The 17638-nt window shown below is 32.9% G+C and overlaps 1 protein-coding gene across 1 annotated transcript; it reads right to left on the minus strand.

Annotated features, from left to right (window-relative positions):
• Nucleotides 1–646: 646 nt before the first annotated feature.
• LOC140178720 (uncharacterized) lies at nucleotides 647–15784 on the minus strand. The gene is made up of 4 exons (XM_072215950.1): nucleotides 15750–15784; nucleotides 3069–3738; nucleotides 1133–2277; nucleotides 647–671 (listed from the first exon to the last, which is right to left on the minus strand). Exons 1-4 carry the CDS (start codon nucleotides 15782–15784, stop codon nucleotides 647–649), a joined length of 1875 nt encoding a protein of 624 aa, XP_072072051.1.
• Between the last annotated feature and the right edge of the window lie 1854 nt (nucleotides 15785–17638).

The following is a 17638-nucleotide window of genomic DNA, read 5'->3' on the forward strand; positions in this document are numbered from 1 at the left end:
ACATAAATAGTGAGTATAATATTAAAATAGAACACATCCAAGTGAAACCTAATTGAGAATGAATACATCCAAGTGAGAATAATTGAAAAATATCATCTGATTTGTTAGTATAATTGATAGTAGGATAACATTGAATCACTTTTATAAATGTTAAGAATACAAATAGGACGATTTAAACGTTAGGGATACAAATAGGACTTACCCCAAACGTTTGAGACAAAAACGATACTTTACTCAATTATTTATCTAAATCAAGATATTGATATACAAATTTTAAAATTGTTTAGAATTTTTTATATTTTTGTTAAATAAAAATAAGAATTGACTTGTCTAATTTTATAGTAAAATTTGATATAAAAATTAAATTTTTTCATAAAATTAAAGACTAATTTAATAATTAAAATTTATTAAAATTAAAATCTTGAATTAAAAATTTGTTGGAAATTGACAGAGTATTGCTTATTATTAGGTTAATTATGCAATTTCCATCATGCGCGTAACATGAGTCAAAAGGTGTTTGTTATGGACCTCAAGTCTCTCGTAGTCATCACGATTATAATTTATAAATGGATTTATAAAGGTAAAGGTGTTTGTAAAGTTTAAGCAATCGATCCACCTTTCTCTTAGACCATCTCCAATAGATAACTCATCCAAATTCTTGTTTATGGCTCCTGTTATAAAAAGTAACTTCACATCAGCTTTTGCGTCATAAACAGTAAATAGGAACTCAAAGCATCTCTCTCTTCTCCATTAGGAGGAACTAACTTTAGTCCCTGTTGTGGTCCCACTTAATTAATTAATTAAAATACTTGAAATTAATGTAATTAATTTTTTTTAATAATGTAATTTAAATATTTAAATTTAAAAATAATTCACTATTAAAAGATATTAATATTAAATAAATTTATATATAACAATAATACACGATATATAATTCGGGATTACACTAATTTGTAAAATTACTTAATACAAAAAAAATATAATTAAATTCTACAGTTGACGACAAGCATTGTGAAATTGCTATATGTGTTCAATCAAGTCCTCTTTCAATTGTCTATGCTGCTGCCTATTTCGAAGTTGGGCATTTCTTTGGAGAAATTGATGGTATGGTGCAAAATCTTCTTCTCCCAACTGAGGTTGTGATAAGCCATTTTCAACATCATCATACTCTAAGCCTTGAGCAAAATTTTCTGCATAAGTGTCTCTTTCATCCTCAACAATCATATTATGCAATATAATACAAGCTCTCATTATGTTGGCAAGCTTCTTCTTTTCCCAAAAACGAGCTGGACCACGTATAATTGCAAAGCGTGCTTGCAACACTCCGAATGCTCGTTTCACATCTTTTCTTTGCCCTTCTTGGTATTGTACAAATAACTTGCGTTTCTCCCCTTGTGGCTTTGAGATTGATTTGACAAATGTGGCCCATTCAGGATAAATACCATCTGCTAAGTAGTATCCCATTGTATAATTATTACCATTAATAGTATAATTTACCTCCGGAGCACGATCATTTAGAATGTCATCAAACACGGGAGAACGATCTAACACGTTGATATCGTTATTTGAACCAGAAACTCCAAAGAATGCATGCCATATCCAAAGGTCTGAAGATGCTACAACCTTAAGTACTATGGTTGCAACCCCACGATAACCACTCATGTACATACCTTTCCACGCCTTTGGACAATTTTTCCATTGCCAATGCATGCAGTCAATGCTACCCAACATGCCAGGGAAGCCACGACCCTCTGCCATTTGTAGTAGGCGTTGTACGTCATTTGGATTTGGTTTTCGCAAGTATTCATCCTCGAACACCGAAATGACACCTTCAACAAATTTTTCCAAGCATTCAATTGTAGTGCTCTCGCCTATGCGCACATAATCATCAACAACATCAGCTGCTACGCCATATGCTAACATCCGTATCGCAGCAGTACATTTCTGCAGTGGCGACAAGCCTCTTCTTCCAGTTGCATCAACCCTCTGTTGGAAATAAGGATAGACGTTTGAGAGAGCGTCTACTATCCGAAGGAACACATGTCTTCTCATTCGAAATCTCCGTCGAAAAATGTCAGCATGATACACCGGATCATCTGCAAAGTAATCTTGGAAAAGGCGATCATGTCCTGCTTCTCGATCTCTGTTGATCCATCTACGAGTAATTGGGATAGAGCTTCTATCGGTATCTTCTTCTTCTGAATCTTCGAGTAAATACTCATCGATCCAATTATCTATGAGTGTGTTATCTTGCCGTCTTCTTTTGCCATACAAAGCCTCATTAAACATATCATCAAAATTTCTAGCCATATCTGGAAATGTAATTTTTAGTTCTCTTTCGAGGTGAGAAATAAGAGTTGAAGTGGAGTTGAGGAGTTATTGATAGTTGATATTTATAAGTGTGTCTGTAATAAGTACCTTAACGGCTAGTTAACGGATAGTTTTGCAACGGCTAGTTTTGCAACGGCTTCTTAACGGCTAGTTTTACAACGGCTACTTAACGGCTAGTTTTGCAATGGTCACTTTCATAAACAATAACGGCACAATAATATTGACTAATTTAAAAACTTACATCAGAAATAAATAAAACAAACTACATCACATACCAGCAATACGCAATAAAAATAAGAACATACTACATAACTCTACGAATACAAGGAACCATTAAGTAAACCACTTGGCAATTATTTTTTCACATGCAATCTCATGAAGAGCTCGTCGTTTTTCACTCATTGTAGACGTGTCAGCATTAAGTATTTGCATATCCATCTCCCTTTCCCTTTCTTTGGCCATCCTTTCCATTTCCCTTTCTTTTGCTTTTATCTCCATTTCTTTAATATACCTCTGAGTTTGTAATTCTTGTTCTTTCATTGCCGCTTGAAATTGTAACTCCTTCTCTTTGATTGCCAACATCTTTGCTCTATGTTCCTTCTCCTCTTCTCTTTCTTTTTCCCTTTCCAGTAGTTCTTTTTCTCTAACATTCTTAATATCTTCCATGAGAGATAATTTTTTGACAACCGATGATTTTCTTTCACTAAAATCTTCAGACATCTGTGCTTTTCCCTTACCTTTTCGCTTGCTCTTCTTTGATCCTTGTGGGCGAACGGGAGAGTCCACACCGGGTTCATCAGCCAACGGTGTTTCTGGGTTTGATGAGGATGAGTATGCTCCAGTCTCTTTGAGCCGCCACTCTGTGTAGGTAGTTGACTTCTCCATTTTTGCTCCAGCCGAAGCATGTTCCAATGCCTCTCAAAAGTGAATTTTTGACCATAATGTGTGGAATAAAGTTTATAAGCCAACTCCTTTATATCATCAGCGTTCGAACCACTCCTTATGTTTCGACTAGCTTGATCGTAGCAACAAGCAAATTGTGCCATAGCCTTGTTGATCTTATACCATCGTTTCTTACATGCAACTACCCCCCTTGTCATGTCGGTGCAAAATTCTAAACAGTAGCTATGAATTCGACTCCAAAATGTTTCCCCCTTTTGATCGGTACCAACTACAGGGTCAGTTGAAACATTTAACCATGCACTGATCAACATCTCATCCTCTTTCCAATGCCAGTGTTGAATACTATCTTGCCTCCGATCTTCAATATCATCATTGAGGTCAATAGCATCTAATCCATGAGGGTTGGCAAAATCCGAATATTGCGAATTTGGACTAGATTGTATAGGAGTCTGAGAGGATGGGTTAGAAGAGCCACCAACACCAGATGAGTTATGTCTTGAAGCACTAAATTGAGTTGGAAACGGCAAGGAAGTTGGAGTAACATTTCCGATAGAAGGGTTAAATATGGATGAAAATGGTAAATGGGGTGTTTGTGAATTTTGATTTTGTGGTTGGAATATAGGAAATTGATTATTATAAGGTGTTTGAAAATTGAAATTAGAGAGATTTTGTGGATTTGGATTTTGAAATGTATTTGGTAGTATGAAGTTTTGATTTGGAACTTGAGAGTTTGAGGTTTGAGATTGTTGGGTATTTGGAATTTGAGGAAAGTTTTGTAAGTAATTGAAGAAAGAGTTGAGTTGGTTTGGATCCATTTTTTCGAACAAAAAATAATAGTAGCAGAACTTTGATTTTGTAAACTTAGAAGAAGATGAAGAAGAGTTGTAGAGAGTGTGATAATACAAGTGTATGTAAGTGGTATATATAGAGTAACAAAATATTAATTTATTAATAATAATGGTAACATAGTAACGACTAGTTTCTAACGGCTATTTTTACAACGGCTAGTTTTACAACGACTAAATTAATATAATAATATAAATATAAATAATATTTAATATTAATTATGATATAAATAATTAATATAAATTTTTAATTAAATAAATATTTAATTATTTAATTTATTTAATTATTATAATTATTAATAAAATAATTATAATTTAATTACTTAATTAATTATTAGTTAATTAATTAATATAAATTATTAATTAAATAAAATTATTAATATTTAATATAATTAGTCATTATAATTATTATTAAATTAATTATTATTTAATTATATAATATATTTATTTATTTAATTAATATAATTATTTAATTAATTAATATTTTATATAATTATTTATTTTTTTATTTTAATTGCCAAGTGGCAATTGTTGATTGCTTAATGGGAGTCCCTATTCAGAGGGACTCCCTTGCTTCGAATGGCGTGAAGGAACTCAAATAGTTTCTCTCCAATGTCCCATCTCTCTTTTTTCTCTGACATGTACAGTAGCAGGGCTCCATTTATATGCTCGTTGGAGATGCTCTTAGATTACAGTAAACATATTATTATTGAGAATGTATTATAAAATTTTAATTATAATGAGATATATATAGATATTAGAGAATATTAAACAAAAAAAAATTTTCTCACTATTTTATTTCTATATTTAATTCTTTTCTCTCTTTGTTTATTTTACAACAAGGTGAGAAAAAAAAAGGCATTTTTAAAAATTAAAAAGGAAGAAGTAATTTTAGTAGGAAATTTGAAGAGTAATGTGATGTAAAAATTTGTAGAAGAGTCGATGTGTATTGAGAAATGCAACGTAAAGATTTTAGCTTATAAATAGGAAGCGTTTTATTTCTTTTCAAGGTGCCAAACAAAACTGAAGAGAGAAAGAAATATTCACGGTTAAAAAGAAGTATAAGTAGTATTCAAAAACTATAATATATGGGTTTATATATCTACTTAATATACTAAAATTGGGTTTTTTCCCAACTAATAAAAATGAGGTGTCGATTTCTCATGAATCCATTTTTTCACCAAAATGAATGCACTACTTTTTCTTCTAAGTTTATTTTATAAAAATATCTTTATAATACTTATACTATAATTAGCATTTAAATAATAATGCATAATTATATTAATTTAGAAAAATATCTTTATTATAGTTATATAAAATCAATACTTAATGCATTATTAAACTACTTATCAATTATCAATCGAAAATATTTTTAATAATAATAATAATAATAATAATAATAATAATAATAATAATATGATAATTATAGAGAAAAGTATTACTTTAGTCCCTAACGTTGAGGGTCAAAATCGAAACCGTCCCCAACGTAATTTTTGATTTAGAATATTCCTTAACGTTTTTTTTCGTATTAAAATCCTCCAATGTAACAATAATTTTTTGTTTTGGTATTTTTGCCAGAGACAAATACTCAGACAAAGATATTTAAAACGTGAGGTTTGATCTCATTCGTTGAATAGATTATAATATATTAGATTTTTGACACGTGACATAGATTAAATGAGTTATATTCTTAAAATTATTAATTTGATCCTGATACCAATTTTTTAATTTGTTTACAATTTAAATTTTTAATGAAAATTTTATTAGAGGTTTGCTTTATTTATTATTGTTTTTTATAAATTTTATAATGCTATTTTTTTATTTTTATTTAATTATCATTTTAATATTTTATTCGATCTTATCACGTGCATGATACGTGCATGGCACGGATAATTACACTTGTTGTGATTAAATCATACAGGACTACTTTTGTGCAAGCATACGTTTATTATGGGTATCGAAACTTTTTCTACTAAAATAGAAACCATACTATTTTTTATTAAACATATATTGATTAAATCAAAACTTACTGTTTAAATTTGTGAGAATCTTAGCAATAAGTTAAAAACATAGAAAAGCCGCGTTAATTGATAAGCTCTGAAAAATTAAATGACAACCTTAACTTCTCTACTTAATATACTAAAATTGAATTTTTCTCCAGCTAATAAAAGTGAGGTGTCGATTCTTCATGAATCCATTTTTCCGCCAAAATGAATGCACTATTTTCTCTTCTAAGTTTATTTTATAAAAATATATTTATTATACTTATACTATAATTAGCATTTAAATAATAATGCATAATTATATTAATTTAGGAAAATATCTTTATTATAGTTATATAAAATCAGTATTTAATGCATTATTAAACTACTTATCAATTATCAATCGAAAATATTTTTAATAATAATAATAATAATAATAATAATAATAATAATAATAATAATAATAATAATAATAATAATATGATAATTATAGAGAAAAGTATTGTTTTAGTCCCTAACGTTGAGGGTCAAAATCGAAACCGTCCCCAACGTAATTTTTGATTTAGAATCTTCCTTAACGTTTTTTTTCGTATTAAAATCCTCCAATGTAACAATAATTTTTTGTTTTGGTATTTTTGCCAGAGACAAATACTCAGACAAAGATGTTTAAAACGTGAGGTTTGATCTCATTCGTTGAATGGATTATAATATATTAGATTTTTGACACGTGACATAGATTAAATGAGTTATATTCTTAAAATTATTAATTTGACCCTGATACCAATTTTTTAATTTGTTTACAATTTAAATTTTTAATGAAAATTTTATTAGAGGTTTGGTTTATTTATTATTGTTTTTTATAAATTTTATAATACTATTTTTTGTTTTTATTTAATTATCATTTTAATATTTTATTCAATCTTATCATGTGCATGAGACGTGCATGGCACGGGTAATTACACTTGTTGTGATTAAATCATACAGGACTACTTTTGTGCAAGCATACGTTTATTATGGGTATCGAAACTTTTTCTACTAAAATAGAAACCATACTATTTTTTATTAAACATATATTGATTAAATCAAAGCTTACTGTTTAAATTTGTGAGAATCTTAGCAATAGGTTAAAAACATAGAAAAGCCGCGTCAATTGATAAGCTCTGGAAAATTAAATGACAACCTTAACTTCTCTACTTAATATACTAAAATTGAATTTTTCTCCAGCTAATAAAAGTGAGGTGTCGATTCTTCATGAATCCATTTTTCCGCCAAAATGAATGCACTATTTTCTCTTCTAAGTTTATTTTATAAAAATATTTTTATTATACTTATACTATAATTAGCATTTAAATAATAATGCATAATTATATTAATTTAGGAAAATATCTTTATTATAGTTATATAAAATCAATATTTAATGCATTATTAAACTACTTATCAATTATCAATCGAAAATATTTTTAATAATAATAATAATAATAATAATAATAATAATAATAATAATAATAATAATATGATAATTATAGAGAAAAGTATTGTTTTAGTCCCTAACGTTGAGGGTCAAAATCGAAACCGTCCCCAACGTAATTTTTGATTTAGAATCTTCCTTAACGTTTTTTTTCGTATTAAAATCCTCCAATGTAACAATAATTTTTTGTTTTGGTATTTTTGCCAGAGACAAATACTCAGACAAAGATGTTTAAAACGTGAGGTTTGATCTCATTCGTTGAATAGATTATAATATATTAGATTTTTGACACGTGACATAGATTAAATGAGTTATATTCTTAAAGTTATTAATTTGACCCTGATACCAATTTTTTTATTTGTTTACAATTTAAATTTTTAATGAAAATTTTATTAGAGGTTTACTTTATTTATTATTGTTTTTTATAAATTTTATAATACTATTTTTTTGTTTTTATTTAATTATCATTTTAATATTTTATTCGATCTTATCACGTGCATGATACATGCATGGCACGGGTAATTACACTTGTTGTGATTAAATCATACAGGACTACTTTTGTGCAAGCATACGTTTATTATGGGTATCGAAAATTTTTCTACTAAAATAGAAACCATACTATTTTTTATTAAACATATATTGATTAAATCAAAGCTTACTGTTTAAATTTGTGAGAATCTTAGCAATAGGTTAAAAACATAGAAAAGCCGCGTCAATTGATAAGCTCTGGAAAATTAAATGACAACCTTAACTTCTCTACTTAATATACTAAAATTGAATTTTTCTCCAGCTAATAAAAGTGAGGTGTCGATTCTTCATGAATTCATTTTTCCGCCAAAATGAATGCACTATTTTCTCTTCTAAGTTTATTTTATAAAAATATCTTTATTATACTTATACTATAATTAGCATTTAAGCAATAATGCATAATTATACTAATTTAGAAAAATATCTTTATTATAGTTATATAAAATCAATATTTAATACGTTATTAAATTACTTATTAATTATCAATCGAAAATATAATAATAATAATAATAATAATTGATGAGTTTGGAAAACTCTAATCTAAATTGATGATGATCAAACATTATTAACAGCAAAACTATTAATTTATTTTTTATTAAAGTATGTTAATTATAATAATTTTTTGCTGTGCAGATTCCTTTATGGGCCGAACAGAACAAAAATATTAAAGCAAGCCCATTGGAACGATTTACATTCAGCCTTGATGTTAAACCATTGTGATCATAATGGCTGAAATAATGTTTTATTTTTATTGGGCCAAATTGATCCATTATTGCTACAAGCCCAAGTTAATCATGTTTTGCTATAAGCCCTAATGCATGATCCAAAAATAATTCATCAAAAAAGCAAATGTTGTCATTTGTTAGGCCTTCAACGGATCTCTTCTTTGAGCATGTAATGAAACTCAAAGTTTTGTTGAAGAGAATTAATACATGCATTGAAAACATAAATGAGAGAGAGAGAGAGTATAAGTGACATGATTGATTTACTTTGTGCAGCACGCCACTCAAGCAAGGGAAGTAAAAACAACTTTTTCTACTTAATTTGTTTAACTTCATTTAATTACTTCTCTTTCATTTGTTTCTTCTCTCTCATTCATTCTTTCTTTCTTCTCTTTCGGACAATATCCAGCAAACCATGGAAGCTACATTAAGCTACCGAAAAGAAGGAAAGGCACGTCTAAAGACCATCATAATGATGGCAATAAAACATAAAAAATGTAGTGGCTAAGATCTGTAACCATGAAAGAAAAGATATGGTGATGAGATCTCAGCCTCTCCATACCAAAAATGGAGAAGGAGATTCGGCCAGCAAGGAGAAAATCATGGAGGAGATGGCTTGTCACTACTTTTGGGTTCACTCATCACAGAAGGTAGTTAGGGTGGCTACGTGAGGAAGGAAGCAAAAGTGGAGCAGAAGAAGTCATCATCATCATGAAGCATCAAGGGCCAGAAATCCATCTTGGAGAGCAAGCCAAGGATGGAGCGCTCGGATTGATGAAGAGTGATGACCAAGGAAGGACTAGAGGTAATTGCATGTTGGGTTATGCATGGGTTATCTCTTCTCTCTCTCTGGCCGAACCGATTTTGTTTCTTGGAGAAGAAGAAGTTGGCTTGGTTTTTGGTTTCAAATGTGAAGGCTTCCCTCTTTTATAAAAAGAGAGAACAGCCACGGTTTGGAAAAAGGAGAAAGTGTGAGAGTGCAAGGCACAAGGTTCTCAGAGCTACCTGAGCTAACAGATTTTCTTCTCCTTCAATGTATTCTATTTTGTAATTTTTATGTTTAATTTTGTCATGTCTTGAGTCTCATGGAAAAAGGCAAACAGTGAGGTTTGTATGAAAAAGCCATAGAGCGGAAAACGGCATAGAGTGCAAAATTAAAAGAAAAAGCCATAGATGTCCTTAGAGTTCCTTTGTTCATCTATGTTGTGTTTCATGATTCTGTGGGAATCCCCTTGTAAGTTGGGTTAGCACTTTACAGTCTGTAATCAGGAAGATTATAGTGAAATTCCATCATGTTTGTGATGGAGCTGGATGTAGGCTGCACTGCACTTAGCAGCTGAACCAAGATATATCTGGGTGTAATTTTCTCTCTTCTCTACTCCATTTCTGTTTCTACTGCACAGGAGCAAAAACTGAAAATATCTCGTGTCAAGTGACGAGACAAAAAGAAAAGTCTCATGGCTGGGGACGAGACAAAAGAAAAAGTATCGTGGCTAGTCACGAGATAAAAAGACAAGAAGTTTCCAAAATTGGCTTCAAAGGTCAGCAAGTATTATCAAGCAAAAAGGGGGCTAAGATTCAACTCCCTTCTCTTAGCCACTGATAACCATCAATTGGTATCAAAGCTTGGTCTCAAAGAGATCAAGCTTTGCAGCTTGGAGTAAAGATCCTCATGGCAGAAAATAGTGGCTCAAATTTGGTGTCCTACAATCTGACCGAAGGACAATCAAGCAACAGACCCCCTCTTTTCAATGGGAAAAACTATACCTATTGGAAGGAGAGGATGAAGATATTTGTGCAAGCAGTGGATTACAGACTTTGAAAGATTATCCTGGAAGGCCCTCAGTATCCAACTGTTACAAGTGCCGAAGGAGTTGTCTCTCCTAAACCAGAAGCAAGTTGGACGGAAGAAGATAGAAAAAAGGTGGAGCTCAACAAAGCTATCAATCTGCTCAACTATGCTATCAGCTTTGAGGAGTACCGACGGGTATCACGTTGCATAACAGTAAAGAAAATCTGGGATAAACTCCTAGTTACTCATGAAGGAACAACCATTGTGAAAAAGACCAGGATAGATATGTTAAACAAAGAGTATGAAATGTTTGCAATGAAGGAAGGAGAATCCATTGATGAGATGTTTGAACGCTTCAACACCATTATTGTTGGCTTGGATGCTATTGGAATCAAGTATCCTGAATCTGTGCTAGTGAGAAGAGTGTTGAGATGTCTCACAAAAGAGTGGGAAACAAAAGCTTTAATTATCTCTGAGAGTAGTGGTCTTGACTCTATGACTTATGATGATTTGAGAGGAAATTTACTTGCTTTTGAAAATACCTACTTAAAAAAGGATTCAAAAAAGAAAGGAATAACTTTTTCATCTGTCACTAACCCTCTGGATGATGAATCCAGTGATAACTCATCTGAAAATGAATTTGTGTTGTTTGCAAAAAAATTTAGGAAAATGGTAAAGCTCAAAGGCAAAGGCAGCAGCTCAAGAAAAATGAAGAAAGACCTTAGCAAAGTAACTTGTTACAACTGCAAGGAAATGGGGCATTTCAAATCTGATTGTCCCAAGTTAAAGAAGGAAGAGAAGCCAAAAAGAGAAAAGAAGAAGGGACTGATGGCTTCATGGGAAGATTTGAAAAATGACTCGGATGATGATGATGAGGAATCCGAGACCAAGTCACAACCTTGTCTCATGGCAGATCACATAGATCAGGTAGTCTTTCATAACCCTAACTCTGAAGATCTTCATCTTATGATAGACCACCTTTCTGAAAAAATAAGATGTTTCCTGCTGGAAAATCAAGAACTTGAACAACAAATCACCATTCTTAAAGCTGAAAACAGTTTTCTTAAAGAAAAAGTAAGGGAGGCCGAAACTGCTTGTGATCTTGTTGAAGAAAATAAGCAGTTAAAAGCCCAAATTAAGAGCTGTGAAAGTGATCATTCCGTTCTTGCATATGTAGATTGTTTTAAAAGGAATGAAGAGTTGCTTAAAGAGGTTAAAAGGCTTAAGAAAGACTTAGCCAAGTTCACTCAAAGTTCTGAAAATCTAAATCATATCTTGGCTAGTCAAAAACCTCTTTATGATAAGGCTGGGCTAGGGTTTTATAAATCTGCTGAAAAATCTCATTTTGAAAACTTTGCTTCATCCTCTAATGATACAAGATTTCAAGACCCCACCTACTTTAACAAAACAGCAACTCCAAGCTTTTGTAGACTATGCAATCGAAATGGACACTTTCCTATTCAATATTTTTTTGGTGAAAGAATGATTGGTGATAAAGTTTGTAAAGTTTTTTTTTTATTATAATGGCTTAGGACATAAGAGATGGTTTAACGTGAAAGGATCCAAGAAAATTTGGATACCTAAGGTCACTTAAGCTTGTTTTGTAGGTGTGCCTAGAATCCAAACGGAAAAAAAATATGTGGTATATGGATAGCGGATGCTCTAGGCATATGACCGGAAAGACAACCTTCTTCATTAAGCTTGATGAATATGATGGAGGACTTGTCACTTTCGGTGATGATGCAAAAGGAAAAATAGTGGCTGTTGGGAAAGTTGGTAAAAATTTTTCATCTTGTATAAATGATGTTCTTCTTGTACATGGTTTGAAACATAATTTACTTAGTGTTAGTCAATTATGTGATTTAGGCTTTGAGGTTATTTTTAGGAAGTTTATTTGTTTAGTTGTTTGTGAGAAAACTGGGGATATTTTATTTGAAGCTAAAAGATGTAATAATGTGTATGGATTGACTCTTGAGGACCTAAAAGAATAAAATGTGACATGCTTTACATATCTTGAATCTGAAAAATGGCTATGGCATAGAAAGTTGGGTCATGCAAGCATGTACCAAATTTCTAAGCTAGTTAAGAAAAATCTGGTTAGAGGAATTCCAAAAATCAAATTTGATAAGGATCTTACTTGTGATGCTTGCCAATTGGGCAAACAAGTAAAATCCTCCTTTAAACCTAAAGATGGAATCTCAACCAAAAGGCCATTAGAGATGTTACATATTGATCTTTTTGGACCAACAAGAACTCAAAGCTTAGGAGGTAAACACTATGGTTTTGTAGTGGTAGATGATTACTCTAGATTTGGTTGGGTTCTTTTCCTTGCTCATAAAAATGATGCTTTCCATGCCTTTTCCACTCTTTGAAAGAAAATTCAAAATGAAAAGGATTTACAAATTGCCCATTTAAGAAGTGATCACGGAAGAGAATTTGAAAACCAAAATTTTGAAAAATTCTGTGATGACTTAGGAATTTCTTATAACTTTTCATGCCTTATAACCCCCCAACAAAATGGGGTGGTTGAGAGAAGGAATAGAAGCTTTCAAGAGATGACTAGGGCTGCTTTGTGAGAATGAGATTCCTAAATTTTTATGGGATGAAGCTGTGAATACAGCTTGTTACATTTTGAATAGGACAATCATTAGAAAAGGATTGAAGAAAACTCCTTATGAGCTATGGAAAGGAACCCCTCCAAATCTTAAGTACTTTCATGTTTTTGGATGCAAATGTTTTGTACTTAATAATAAAGAAAACCTTGGAAAGTTTGATCCAAAATCCTATGAAGGAATGTTTGTTGGATATTCCACCACAAGCAAGGCCTATAGAATTTATCTCAAAGAGCATAGAACCATAGAGGAACCCATACATGTTACTTTTTGTGATTCTAATTTATTTTTCAGTGTTGTGATAGATAATGATTCAGATGGTGAAGAAGCTGGAACAAGTAAAGAAAATCCCAAATCTGTTCAGAATGAGGATTCTGCCAGCCCAGTTTTATCTCGTCAGATCGGAAGAGATATTTCCATTTTGTCTCCTGAGCAGACACGAGAAACTGAGACAGTGAGACCACCAGAAGCTCATCAAAGCTCAACACCACTTAAAAAACCCAGAGAATGGAAGTCTATGAGGGGCTATCCTCATGACTTTATCATCGGTGATCCCTCTCAAGGAGTAACAACAAGATCCTCCACCAAAAGACAATCCGAACCAAGTAATTTTGCTTTTTTGTCACAAATGGAGCCCAACAATGTCAAACAAGCTCTTGAAGATCCATCATGGGTTAAAGCAATGCAAGAAGAGCTTGCTCAATTTGACAAGAATGAGGTTTGGACACTAGTACCCCATCCGGATGGTAAGAAAGTTACAGGTACTAAGTGGGTATTTAAAAATAAACTTGGTGAGGATGGACAAGTTGTTCGTAACAAGGCTAGATTAGTGGCCCAAGGTTATGATCAAGAAGAAGGTATAGATTTTGATGAGTCTTTTGCTCCGGTAGCTAGAATGGAAGCAATTAGGTTGCTTCTTGCCTATGCTGCCCATAAAAGTTTCAAAATGTTTCAAATGGATGTTAAATGTGCTTTCCTTAATGGCTTTATTGATAGAGAAGTGTATGTGGCTCAACCCCCCGGTTTTGAACATAAAGATTTCCCAAATCATGTCTTCAAACTATCTAAGACTCTTTATGGTCTTAGACAAGCTCCAAGAGCTTGGTATGAAAGGCTTAGTGCTTTCTTGTTGGAAAATCAATTTCAAAGGGGTACCACCGACACTACTTTATTTATTAAAGCATCTAATGATGATATACTCCTTGTTCAAGTTTATGTTGATGACATTGTATTTGGATCGGCCAATGTATCCTTGTGTGAAGAGTTTGGAAAACTTATGACTAGTGAGTTTGAGATGAGTTTAATGGGAGAGCTAACTTTCTTTCTTGGCCTCCAAATCAAGAAAACTCCTAGCGGTACTTTTATTAACCAAGAAAAGTATGCAAAAGAACTTATCAAAAAGTTTGGCCTAGAAAATTCCAAACCAATGGGTACACCAATGCATCCTAACACAAAATTTGAAAAGGATGATGATGGCCAAGATGTGGATGAAACAAGGTATAAAGGAATGATAGGTTCACTTATGTACCTTACCTCCTCTAGACCGGATATTGTCCAAAGTGTGGGTGTATGCTCAAGGTTTCAATCTCACCCAAAAGAATCTCATCTTACGGCTATTAAACGCATCATTGATACATTAAGGGGACTTGTAATTTTGGATTATGGTATCCTAAATCTGATGACTTTTGTGCAGTAGAGTTTTGTGATGCAGATTATGCGAGAGATAGAGTGGATAGACAGAGCACATCCGGCATGTGTTGCTTCCTTGGAAGCTCACTCAACATGTGGTCAAGCAAGAAGCAAGCCACAGTGGCTTTATCCACGGCTGAATCAGAATACATTTCCACATCTGCATGTTGCTCTTAGTTAATTTGGTTAAAAACACAATTGGAAGATTACAAATTAAAGATCAATAGTATACCCTTATTTTGTGATAATATGAGTGCTATAAACATTTCAAAAAATCATGTTTTGCACTCAAGAACTAAGCACATTGAGATAAAATATCATTTTATTAGAGAGCATGTGCAAAAGGGTACTATTGATATTCAATTTGTAAAATCTGAAGACCAAATTGCTGATATTTTTACAAAACCCCTCTGTGAAGACAGATTCTGCACCTTGAGAAAAAGTTTGGAAATGTTTGATTTAAGTTCTATTGATAACTTGTGAATATTTGACTCTGTTCAGTTTTGTCTCATAGGTTTGGACGAGATAAAAATGAGGGCATGATGGAAGAGCTATAATCAAGGGGGAGGCAACGTAGAATTTAATTTTCATGGGCCCTACCAAATATCTTTGACCCCACCATGACAGTTTTGTTAGTTCCTAATTTTTTTTGAAAAATAAAATTACAAAATCTCTTGGTTGTCTTATCAAATCTTGTTGGAAGAAGCATGTTGTCAAATCAAATCTTTCCTTCCAACTAATCCCTTGATTCAAAGAAACTCCTTTTCAGTTTTTTGAAACTTCCCTGATTAATAACCGCGCCCTTAATGGTTAATAACTCCCTCCACTATCTCTTTCCAATAAGCATTTAATGTCCCTCTAACCTCCCTCCACTCACCTCACCCTTCGGCCCTCTCTCTCTCTAACTTCCATCACCCTTCATCTTCTTCCTAATAAAGAAGAAAACAACACCAAGAAAGAGTGAAAGAATTCGTCTCTCTCAAAAGCCTTCCACTCCCCAAACGCACACACACATACACATTCACTCCACTTCTTCTTCTTCTCCTTCATCTCCCACCAAGAAATCCGAACCAATGAGGCGTAAAGTAATAGCCCAGAAATCTTTTGGAAGGAGGAAAAGTGAAAAGAACAAGGAACCAAGCATGGAAGAAGAGGAAGAGAAATCTCATACATCACCTCCTCCATCACCACCGAAGAAGTCCACCCCTCATGCATCTGGAAAAAGCTCTCAGAAAACCAAAGGTTTCGTGTTTCATGAGACCCGGGAACCTGCGAACCTTGGATCAATGGATTTCAAGAACAAATTTCATAAACCACATTCTCATTTTGATCCTTCAAGGTTTTCTACATGTGCATTCTATGAATTCCACAAAGAGGTTTTGGAAAAGCGACATCTGTGTCCCTCATACTTGGTGAATCTTGATTCTCTGGCTGCCAAAGGGATTAATTTACATTCTCTGTTTGACAATCTCAAATGGTCTCCATTGCTCCTCATTCACAAAATGGTTTACCCAAGGTTGGTAAGACAGTTTTATGCGAATCTGAGATTGATTGATGGTAGTCTTCACTCCTACGTGAAGCGTGTACATATCACTCTGAATGTTGAGACCATTGGCTCTGCCCTTGGTTACACTGATGAAGGGCCGAGGGTTTACATGACTGACAAATGGGATGCACACGTTGGGGTCACATACAAGCAAGTTCTTCATCAAATTTGTGAAAATCTGTCTGGACTAGACGGCACTGTTCCTACTCACAAGGCTCTTGGACCAACCAACTCACTACTGCACCGCATCATAACTCACATTCTTACCCCACATAGTGGCTCTCATAACAGGGTAACAGTATCTGATTGTCTCATAATCTTTGCTCTCGTTACTTCATCTTCTATTTCATTTAGTTATCTCATGATTAGACATATGTGGGAGTCTGTAAAGATTACAAAAAATACTAATTTACCTTATGGAATGTCACGTGCATTTTTGAGTACTTTAAGGTAGATTTAACAAATGAGGATGTAGAAAACAAAGTCTCTATGATCAAAGGAGGCGGCGCTGTTAAAAAGGGAAAGAAATCTATGGCTTCTGATGATGATTTTGAAAGCCGGCCAAAATCCTCAAAGGCGACCGATTTCCTCAGAGACATTCTCACAGAATTCTCAAACATGTCCGAACTCATGGTTCAATTTCATAAGTCTACACACAAACTAGCATATGAAAATGAGTCGGCCTGGAAGAAATGCCAAGAAAGGGTCGGTCTAATGCTGGAAAGCCTTGATGATGAAGTGGGTAGTGAAGCAGGGGCCGAGGGATCTGACTTTAATCTCTCTGATGATTAAACTTCTGTTTACTGTTTGATATTGGCACACTTAGGCTCAATTTGTTAGTTTGTTTTGTTGGGTTGGATACTACTAGTAGTATAACTCTGTGATACTTTGTGAATACTTTTGGATTATTTTTTTGGGGTTATATTTTGCATACTCTGTTTCATATGTTAAAACTCCTTGCAGGTGCCCCTTTGATGACAAAAGGGGGAGAAAGATGAAAATTGAAATCCAAAAGAATACAGGGGATGAAATTTTCTTTTGAAAATTCATGATCACCCTTGTTAAAAGAGATACATCTGATGCTTGATAAAGCATGTTGATAATATTGATATTGCATTTGCTTCACTGTGATTGCTACTACTGGAAATGCATTTGGTTTATGATGTTTGACAATACATTTGTTTTGATTATATGACTGCCTGATTGATTTATCTTGATGA

The sequence above is a fragment of the Arachis hypogaea genome, chromosome 14, assembly GCF_003086295.3.
Source record: "Arachis hypogaea cultivar Tifrunner chromosome 14, arahy.Tifrunner.gnm2.J5K5, whole genome shotgun sequence".
Classification (NCBI taxonomy): Eukaryota; Viridiplantae; Streptophyta; class Magnoliopsida; order Fabales; family Fabaceae; genus Arachis; species Arachis hypogaea.

Excerpts from the sequence above, each read along its gene's own strand:
- LOC140178720 (XM_072215950.1), bottom strand. The coding sequence starts at position 15,784 with ATGGAAGTTAGAGAGAGAGAGGGCCGAAGGGTGAG. Across the intron at positions 2,278-3,068 it reads AAAGAAGAGCAAGCGAAAAG|GCTTTGTATGGCAAAAGAAG; the intron begins GTAAGGGAAAAG and ends ATGTTTAATGAG. Across the intron at positions 672-1,132 it reads AATGGCTTATCACAACCTCA|GAGCCATAAACAAGAATTTG; the intron begins GTTGGGAGAAGA and ends TTTTTATAACAG.